Genomic DNA, 10,988 nt, shown 5'->3' on the forward strand with positions numbered 1-10,988 from the left:
GGGATGATGCTCACACCCTATTTTGACATGGTTTTCGAAAAAGACACACCCCAGCATGCCACCCTTATAAGAGCCCAAGGACAGTTTTGCTTATGTCTTGGCACTCCTCTGGGCACACAGATTGCTTTCAAGTTTTTCTCCATACAGAAGGATTCATATTGTCTAAATGGAGCCTGCTTGCCATCCCACTTGCTTTTCCATAAAATCAGCATCCTCTTAGGTCCCGCTCTCCAGTGTTGGCTGGCAAACAGCAGGATCTTTAAGAGCTTTTTTAGCCATGTCCCCTTGGGGCATGAGAAGAATCTGTGCTGTCCTCCAGCATTCTCTTGCCCTGACCTCTGGCATGGTCTGGGGAGCTCAGAGAAGCCTTCACCAAAGAAGCAAGAAGCAACATTTGCACTGAGCCTTGAGGGGGTGATTAAAGAAAAGGTAGGGGCAAAGAATATTAGAGGCCAAAGGACCAGTGTGTACAAAGTCATGGAGTTGTATAAGTGCCTATAAGATGCTCTGGAAGGGTCAAGGCCAAATTGTGAAGAGGTGCTGAGTGCTAGGTAACTGACAAAATCCACATGCTCTGCCAAAGACTTGGCCATCCCACATGGCTTCTCTCCTTCTCTGAGTCCATATTGCTCATTGTTGCAAAGAACAGCAGATGTATCCCAGTCTATAAGCATCACTGCCACGGTTCCACAAAAATACAACAGGCATGGGTAGTGTTTTTCCTGCCATTGTAAAATCTTTTTATTTTTTTAAGATAGCTGTTTAATTTTCCAGAAATCTGTATTTTCCTCCCAGAATCAAGTCCCTTTTTTTAATACATAAATAATGTACTTAAGCCTTTTTGACTTAGCTTTTTCCATACCTATCCTGGAAAAAAAAAAAAAAAAAAGTCCTCCAACAGGGTGTTCCCTGTATCTATACTAAAAAATGCAGAAATAGATATTCCTCAAAGCAACCAACATCACCTTTTCCACTACAGCCAGGGCAAAGAAGAGCAGCTAAAGCTCTGTTTTATAAATTGGAGACTGTTAATTTGGGCTTTGAATGACATTATTCCCGCCAACTAAATAGAAACTTCGGGTTTCTATGGAGAACCACAGCAGAACTTAAATTTTTCAGTTTCTTTGACTTTTTTGGTTTTTTCCCTACAAACCTTTGAACCTGCATAAATTCCTGCTGCCAGGCAGTTCTGTGCCTTCTTGTTTGAATAATAAAACAGGTTTGAGGCTACTAAAGTTCAAGAGAAATAATTTCTTATTCAGCAGAAATACTGAATCCTTTTCTTTCTCTGAAATACAGAATCCTTTTTCTCTGTGTTCCTCAATAGGAATTGCATCAATACCAAATTAGGATTCTGAGTGATGTTTATGATGTTCCATTAGCCTCTCCCATTGTCTTAGTGAAATGGCATATGAAGCAACAGCTTAGATAAAAGGAAGGGTGCAGTGTCCGTATCTGAACACTAAGGCATCCAGCTAAGGGCTTGGTTCCTTTCATTTTTCACCATAATTGGATCCCTGTTATCCCCAAGGAATGAAAAATAGTTTCTCATGCAGACAGAATGTAACACCAAAAGAAGGGGAAGGCATTGACACTCCCCATATTCCAAATGCATCATAAAATCAATAGAATTTAAATGCGTGTTGGCATCCCTTGAACCAGTACGTGGGTCACTAAAATTAGTGGCATTGAGTTAATGTCTCTGTGATGCCTAGAGGTGAAGCTATATACACCCATTAAACAAGGAAATCTAATTGTTTTGTCGGCACACTTGCTCATCTGTGTATGCTCTACTCTCCTATTTGGTGGATGTATTGGCATCTGCTATGCACAGTTACGCACTGCATAACAACACTTCGCATATACTACAGGGGTCCCATAAGATTATACTGGAGCTGAAAAATTCCTGTTGCCTAGTGACATCTTGATGATCCTGACCCTGTGTAGGCCTGGGCTAATGTGTGTGTTTGTGTCTTAGTTTTTTGGTGTGTGTGTTTTATTTTTTGAGACGGAGTCTCACTCTTGTTGCCCAAGCTGGAGCACAAAGGTGCGATCTTGGCTCTCTGTACTTCAAAACTATCGTTCCTTACATATTGAGGATCTCGTTTGTGGTAATTTTTTTTTTTTTTTTTTTTGGTATTTTATCTGACATTTAATTATATTCGTGGATTTTCTTTGTTTTTTCTTCTTTTTTTTTGGAGATGCTATGTCTTAGTTTTTAACCAAAAAGTTTAAAAAGTGAAACGTAAAAATTTTTAAACTAGAAAAAAAGCTTATAGAATAAGGATATAACGAAAGGAAATATTTTTGCACAGCTGTACAATGTGTCAGTATTTTAATCTGTTATTACAAAATGGTCAAAAAGTTTAAAAGCTTCTAAAGCAAAAAAGTTATAGTAAGCAAAGGTTTATTATTGAAGACAGAAAAAAATGTTTAATAAATTTAGAGTAGCCTAAGTGTATATGGTGTTTATAAAGTCTACGGTAGTATACACCGATGTCCTGGGCCTTCACATTCACTCTGCTCACTCACTGGCTCACACAGAGCAACTACCAATCCTGCAAGGCCCATTTATGGTAAGTGTTCTATACAGGTGTACCTTTTTTGTTTTTTGTTTTTTTGAGATGGAGTTTTGCTCTTGTTGCCCAGGCTGGAGTGCAATGGCACAATCTGGGCTCACCGCAACCTTCATCTCCCGGGTTCAAGCGATTCTCCTGCTTCAGCCTCCCGAGTAACTGGGATTACAGGCACATGCCACCATGCCCAGCTAATTTTGTATTTTTGGAAGAGACTGGGTTTTTACGTGTTGGTCAGGCTGGTCTTGAACTCTCGACCTCAGGTGATCTGCCCACCTCACCCTCCCAAAGTGCTGGGATTACAGGCATGAGCCACTGCACCCGGCCACAGGTGTACCATTTTTAAAAATCTTTTATACTGTATTTTTCTGGTACCTCTTCTATGTTTAGATATGTAAATACCTATAGTATTACCTACAGTATTGTGTACAATTGTGTTGTAGTTGCCTACAGTATTCAGTGCAGTAACATGTGGCACAGATTTGTAGCCTAGAAGAATAGGCTATGCCATATAGCCGAGGTGTGTAGGAGGCTGTACCATCTAGGTTTGTGAAAGTACACTCTGTGACATTTGTGCAATGATGAAATTGCCTAAGGACACATTCCTCAGGATGTATCTCTGTCATTACACAAGGCATGGCTATACCCTAGTACACTGTGGAGGGGGCTACAGATGGGAGTTGGTACTTCCTCAAGACAGCTTGGTGTAGAGGAAGAGCTTAGGAGATAGGGTAAAGCCAGTTCACTTTGAAGCCTACTTCTCCCCCTTTTTTTTCCAGAAGCTGTTGAGACCTTAGTGAGCTACCTTAGACCTGAGTTTCCTAATACTTAGAAGTAGGATTAAAAATTCTTACTGCAGTCTGGGCAATATGGTGAGACCTTGCCTCTACAAAGTAAAAAAATTAGCCACGCATGGTAGTACATGCCTGTAGTCCCAGCTACTCAGGAGACTGAGGTAGGAAGATCACTTGAGCCCAGGAGGTCGAGGGTGCAGTGAGCCATGTTTGCACCCCTGCACTCTAGCCGAGAGCTATTGGAGCTCTTTAAGACAGAGCTGTCTCAAAAAACAAACAAACAAACAAAAAAAAAAAAACCTGCTGGGTGGAGTTGCAATGAGGATGAAATGAAATGACATATGATAGGCACAGTGCTCAGGGTTGACCTCCCTACCTCTGTGCCTACCCTGCCCTGAAGGAATTTACAGTCTAGGAGGAAGCTATAAATGAATGCATGTATTCATATGCTTGATAAAAGATGGAATATGACAGCTTCCTTAAAAGAGTAGGACAAAGAAGGAAAGGGGCGAGAGTTCACTTTTATCTGCGAGTAAATTATGGGAGACCCCATGGAGGAACTGGCATTGACTGGCCCTTGAACTGGTAGGATCGTGGCGCCATGATTCTGTGCTCCCTGATGAGAGTATTTCCACATGAATCCTTGAGTGTGTTACACAGAAGGAAACTCAAGTCTGTAAATACATGACTGCACAACAGCCTAGGCTCTCATGGTATGGTTCAGAGTTATGATCCTAGAATTGAATTAAAATTGAATGTTACCAAACTAAACTTAGAAACTTTAGGGTGTATTTTTATTTAGAAATATTTTACGTCACCAACAGAATTTCGTTCTTCAAAAGAATCTAATTTTAATTGTTGTATGTTAAGAAAAACTACTCCAATTGAGAATGTTTTTTGAAAGTAGAATCATTTTGGTCCATAGTCTAAGACCACTTAGAATGACTGATTTTCAGCAGTGTTACCCTCATAAGTGGAGGTTAGAAACAATTACTGCCTGTGTATGTTTTCCACTATCTATCTGCTTTGCCCATTTCTCTTAAAAATATCATGTTCTGTCCAATCATCTATTGGCTTATTTTTAAGTCAAAAAACACCTGTATGTTATTTGTTCCTTGTGAATTTGTATTTTGGTTACTATCTCATCAGAAACTTTATGTAAGTGTATATTAGGCAATATTTTTTTCTTTGTAGAGGAAGATTCCCCCTAGTTCGTGGCAAATTCCAAAATACTTAAAAAGCAAATTCTGAACCTTAAAAACCTGGTCAAAAAATTTGTAGATGAACATAAGACCATTTTCTAGAGGTGCACAGATATTCTCCTGCAGTTACACTCTGTGGCCACGAGATGGTGAGTGCGTCCCCAAAGGGACGTCACACCCCTTATAATCAAACGAAGTTTCTTAGGAACTATCAGATAAATATATAAGCAGACTGTCAAAGAACAAAAACCTAATCTCAGCTCTTTTTTATAGATGCCTGACCTCCTTTTTAAAGCCCATTTCTCACTTGAGATTGTATTTGCAGACACTTTGCTACATAAGCCTTTGGACAGTAAAGAAATTTTTCCTTGGAAGTGTTTGCAAATATCCTTTGTGTTTCTAATAGTGCCTCTTCCTCCATGAGTCAGGGACTATGTCTGTCTGAATTCATCACCCTTCCCAGTGCTCAACAGAATTGCCTGGCACTGAGCAAACAATTAACTTGCTGAATAAGAAAATGTGTTTGTCTTTCTCCTGCTTCTCCACAACTTGCTATTCCCTTCTCCCCTGACCCCTTCAGATTTCCATTAATTATTGAAATAAGAGGAAGTTACAGAGGGGTTGAGCAATGGTATCATAGTAAGGAAATTAACTGGAATGGCCATAGTATGAGAGTTTTACTCTGAAAGCACCTCTGTTGAGGTTCCTATCAGAAAGCAGTAGCAGAAGAGATGGGGGTGCCATCCTGAGATGAAGAGATGGGCGCCCTCCTGAGTTGCCTTGGAGACAGCTGCACCATCACTACCGTCCTGGATATGAATCCAGGACCTGTGACCAGCCAGGTTCAGAGTGTCACTGGATTCTGTTATAACCCCTGGATACAGCCCGCTGTATCCTAGAATGTCTTCATTATTAGATGAGACTAGTGAATGTCGTACCAGGCAAAGCCATAGGTAACTACAAAATTCATTGATGCCATTGCTTTGGGAGTATAGTATACGTTGGTGGGGGGTGGGGCAGCAGTTGTTTTTAAGTTCCTGCTTTGTGTGAGTTACTGTTAAATACTAGGGGTACAAAGATAAACAGGAACTCACTATTTAAGAAAGAATTTGCTAATAGATAGATAGCCTTATACTTTTATTATAATATGGCAAAATCTAAGAAATGTGCACAGAATGCATGTAAAATCACAGAAGGGGCAGCAGCCCCCATGTGTGCTGGCAGGACTGGAGGTGGGTGGGGAAAATAGGTTGGGAAAGCTTCCCAGAGAAGACTTTCCAACTGAAGCATGAGGCACAATAGCAAGATGAGGGAAGGTGGGAGGGTGAGCCAAGCAGAAGGGCCACCATGAATCTAACACCTCGAATGCTAACATGAATTATCAGTTAGTGTGTGGGTGCTTGTAAATGAGCAGAGACGGGAAGCTGTCCAGGATGTGTTGGAATAATCACTGGGATTTTGCTAAAATCTAGCTTTCTACTTTAATTCTTTACATATATAGCATAAAGTGGTTTCAACATGCACAGCAGTTTGTGTCTTAGGTTTTGCAGCTCAGCATCCGATCTGACACTCCAGACTTAGCACTGCTGAAGCTGAGAAACCTATTCTGGCTCCTGGTCTCTTAATCCTGGGTAAAGGCATCACTATTTGCTCAGCATCTGAACCTAGAAACCTCGACCTTTTCCAAGGATGTCAGCTCCCTGGCATCTTCACCAGGCAAGTCCATTCAGTTCACCAAATCCGGCCTACTGTACACTTGAACAGTCCACACACTGCAACTGCCTTACCTCAGGTCTTTGCCATCTCCTCGAGGCCCATGCTCCAGCACCCTGTCCTCTGAGCCTCTGATCCCACCTTCCTTCTGTCCAGCCTCCCCCTTGCCCCCGACCACTCCCACTGTCCAATTCTAGATCATAGCTCATAGCTTCAGCCAGCCTTCTTGACCTGGTCTTAGCCTGTCTGTCCAGTGCCATCTCCCACTGCCCCCACCCCCAGCCCCAAGCTTTCACCATGCCCAGAAGCCACCAGAGCCCTTCCAGCTGTTGTACCATTGCATGTACTTGGGCCCTGCTGGAAGTACCTTTACACCCGTGTCTTTACCTACTGAGTCTCGTTTCTCCCATCAGGGCTACCCAATTGTCATCTCCTCAAAGATCTAAGCCAAGTTCATTGGCTTTGGAGTTCCTTTTGTGTGCCTCTGTTTTAGCACATGGGTGTTTCCCCTTCTTGCCCATGGGCCTCTCAGGAGCTGAGGCCTCACCTTAGCCCTTTCCTGTCCAGCCTCTATCCTGCCACCTGGCACCAAGAAGGCACTCAGTCATGGTGGACACATATGTCAGTGAACACTTCCTCTTCTGCCCTGAATTTGCAGATGACACTTCTGAGATTCTGGCTAGACATCTCCACATATGTGACCCACAGACTTTCAAAATCAAGCTGTGCATAAACAAAATTTGTCTTCTTTCCTGAGACTCAATCTGTGAGTTGTCCTTTCTTATCATTATAAGTTGAAGTTGTAGCCACCTTTCACTACTCCTCACCCCCACAGTCCCCTACATCTGATGACTTCCAATTTCTCTTGCCTCCACCACTGAAATAGCTTTTAAATCTGTCCAATCCCACTGCCCTAGTTTTAATTCTCTATCCCTCACGTGGGCTGTTGAAATAACCTCCTAACTGCTCACTGTCTTTCCTTTCCCTTCATCTCCCAAACCACCATCCTCTAAACACAAATGATCATGCCATTTTTTGGCCTGCTCAGAATCTTGTGCGGTCTCTCCATTTGCTACTCTTCGGCATGGGCTTTATGATCGGACTCAACTTTCTGCCTCCCACCTGCCCTACTCTCCAGCTACCTGCTAGCACTCATCCAAGCCACGTGGAACAGGGATGGCCTTTATATGCACACCTCTATGGCTGTGGTCATCCTGTTCCTTTCTTCATATCCACTTATCAAACTCCTACTCATCCACTTCAGTCCGACTAAAATATACATTCTCTGAAGATTCCTTATTCCCCTAGCCAGAATTAGATATTCCCTCTTCTGGATTTTAATTATACCTCAGTTATAGCACTTACCATTATCTGTGTAAGAGGAAGCTTTGCTTTGTGAGCATCTATCTCAAACTCAACTGTGAAGTCATTAAGGAAAGGTGACGTCTCTTATTCATGTTTCCTCATCTCCCGCTCCAACTCCATAATGGTCTTCAATAAATGAATAATTGAATGACCAATGCTTCTATTTGTTTCATTTCTCAAACACTAGCTTTTGAGCTCCCTGTGCAGGGACCAGGCTTTCATCTTTGTATGTCTTCCAGTGCCCAACACAGTGACTTGTATATTGTAGGTACCCGGTAAATATTTGCTAAGTTGGACTGACAGCTATATAATTCTATCATTTGAGTAACGTTTCACTGAGGACAGAACTTTTGCACAGAGCATACAGTTTCAGCCACAAATGACTCCTGCTTGGCTGCATGCAAGAACGTCAGTTTTGCAGCCATGAATGTGACTAGCACTACCCACGGGTAAGTGCTGATTGATGCTAACTGTAGATGCAGTGGAAATATTAATGAGCTGTCGCTTCTCAAAATGTTTAAAGGAGATTTTTGCAATATTTAAAAACATGTCAGGAATCTGAGAATGGAATCCTTTGATCAGCAAGGACATTTGCCTTTGAAACATGTATTACTTAGAATACCAAAAGAAATTAAATTTAAATGGGGGAGGTGGGGCAGTTAACACAGAGAATAGTTGATTCCACAGCTAGTTGCCGTGGGTATACGTGGAGTTAGTGTTTCATTAGGCACTAGAACTTTGGGCAAGTTCCTTAATGTCTCTGAACATCATTTTCCTGAATTGTAAAATGGATATTAAAATATATCGTCAATGGTGTGCAAGAATTGCCTGAGACAAGTGCCTGCTACCGAGCAAGTACGCAGGTGATGGTGGTGGTTCTTTTTGTTCTATTGTGGTGTCACACTCAGGCATTTTGAAGCCCAGATTTCCCCACCAGCCCCAATGGATCTGAGTCCTGTTCAGATCTTCTTCTTGAGGCTGCCCTTTTTTTGGATTTCTTTAATAAAAAAGATCATCTTTATCTTAGGTAGAAGTGTAGAAAGGTAGGTCCCCAGTGGTGGCTAGCCATGGATGATGGGATGTAGGGTGATTTTCATTTTTGTGTTGCCGGTTTGGGGATTTGGGATGAGGGTTCTGGGTTTTTGTTTTTTTTTCTCCTCCATACTTTCTCAGCTGTCTAAAGTGGTTATGTATGTATTGTGTCATTGTTTTAAGGGAAAAAAGAGTTATCACTAAATCTCTTTAAAGATAAATTACTTTAGCATCTGCTGACAGTCTGCCAGTGTTTGCACCTATGTATTGCAAAGGCAGGAGTACCTCCCAGTGCCCTAGAAATTGCAAGTGAATCTTCTCTCGGCGTCTTGAAGCTCTCAGCTGTGTGTTTGTTTTGTTCTTTTTCTAGGTTACAGCACCATGAGCCCGCAGGAGGACAGTGAAAATCCTCCATGCAACAATGACCCCTTGTCAGCCGGGGTCGATGTGGGAAACCATGATGAGGACTTAGACCTGGATACCCCCCCTCAGACTGCTGCCCTACTAAGTCACAAGTTCCACCACTACCGGTCACACCACCCTACACTTCATCATAGCCACCACTTACAGGCGGCCGTGACGGTACACACTGTTGATGCAGAATGCTAACGATCTCCTCACCTCCACGCCAAGACGAGATCTGGGAGCTACCAAATGTTCTGGAAAGAAAAAGAACCAGCTTAAAACCCACAGCAAGAGACCTCCCTCGTGTTTGTACTTTGTGCAGAGTTGTTTGAGTCATTTCCTGCCTGATGACATGGTTAAAAACGAGAGAAACAACAACACAGTCACATTTGTGAAGACGTGAGGCTGGTTCTGAAATGGAGGGGAAATAAGCCTGATGAACGAACCTGCCATAACACTAATGGAAGGGAACAGAAGGCGAGCCTCCAAACACAGAGACGGAACCTGCAAGTGAAGCTGAGCCAGAGGAATGTTCCGAAGAGCCAGAAGCATTCAGCTCTCCTTAACTGGAAGAGAGAAAAATCTGCTCACCCAGAGACTGGAATGTGGCACATGCAGATACAAATGTGTGCGTTGAAGATTTCACTTTGTTTCTTAGCGGTACCTGGATACCACAGTTGCTGTATGGAACTCATGCTCTAAACGATGCATCTCAAAATTTCTAAGTAAAGGATTATTTTTCTACTATTTATTGAACTTTCAAATATTCTCAAACTTTGGGGAAAAGGAAAGGAAACACAGGAGAAGCTTTCAGCAGTTGCCCCGAGCTATTTTGTGTGTAATGAAGTGATTCTTTGATTAAGGAGCTCTATTTCTTATTTAACTGATATCCCACTGCCCCACTCCACAAAATAGGAAAATGAAGAAATCTTTCCCTCTAACTTGTTTACATCATTTCATGGAAACACATCTTTGTTTGTAATGCAGTATTCTTTCTCTGTGTTTGACAGAGATGGGGAGGGGCAGAGGAATCTAAGAGGTTTTAAAAGAAATGTTTTGTTTCTTATGACTTGTTTCCACTCCTCACACAATGCTAGTCTTAGGTTTCTACGAAACCTAACGTTAGAACCGCATCCTTTCAGCTAAGGGAGGGTTGGATTTATTTTCCTTGTTTTAGAGACTACAAATTTTTAAATGCCCCATTTCGACTAGAATACTGACATATAAGGAAAGAAGTTTTCTAAATTGTGAATGTCTGGTTCTTAATTAAAGATTTTTTTTTTAATATTACAGTTAAAAGCTGCTGCCAGTTATCCAAGACATTATCCACCAAACTGCTTTGTGATTTATACAGGGACTAATCAAATCTGGCTACTATAACATGGGGCATTGTAACTTTAAAGTAGTGTTTTAATTACAGTGATGTATTTTAGACTCACATTTTGTGATTCAAATATGTTATAAAGACATTCTTGCACCGTGGTAAAGAATGTGTGTGGTAAATCTCCGTTTATATGTAGTTGGAAAAAATTCACTGAATAATGTTTTAATGATAGGGTATTATGATACAGTGTAAAAAACAATTGGTTCTTCAGCAGTACAGAAAGTAAACTATATATGTGCTATCAGGAAACCCCTTCATACTGTGTATAAAATTGCAATCTAGTGAAATAAACTGTATGCAACAGACCACTTTAGTGGCTACAGTGATTGTTAATGTACCACTCCTTGTGCCTCTAGGCAAGTTACATTCACTTTGTAACCTAGCAGGTCAGTTGCCAAACTGAAAATAGACCTCTTTTCAATGCTACAGTCAACTTCTAGGGCTTCTTGACCATCTAGATCAAATATGCAAACAACTTAACAATATAATGGGATAAAAATGTGTAGAACATAGCTCT

The 10,988-nt window shown here is 41.5% G+C and overlaps 1 protein-coding gene across 3 annotated transcripts in view; it reads left to right on the forward strand.

The window, feature by feature from the left end:
• The window catches only part of CACHD1 (cache domain containing 1), a 228,052-nt gene extending 217,273 nt beyond the window's left edge, over nucleotides 1–10,779 (forward strand). For 2 of the 3 annotated variants that reach the window (XM_025358567.1, XM_025358568.1), the window contains one exon: nucleotides 9,053–10,779. In XM_025358567.1, coding sequence (XP_025214352.1) covers nucleotides 9,053–9,291 — 239 coding nt within the window. In that variant the 3' untranslated portion in view covers nucleotides 9,292–10,779. The remainder of the gene's footprint in view (nucleotides 1–9,052) is intronic. The other variant, XM_025358566.1, reaches the window with a different exon arrangement.
• Nucleotides 10,780–10,988: the final 209 nt, after the last annotated feature.

Source organism: Theropithecus gelada, chromosome 1 (assembly GCF_003255815.1).
Source record: "Theropithecus gelada isolate Dixy chromosome 1, Tgel_1.0, whole genome shotgun sequence".
Taxonomy (NCBI): Eukaryota; Metazoa; Chordata; class Mammalia; order Primates; family Cercopithecidae; genus Theropithecus; species Theropithecus gelada.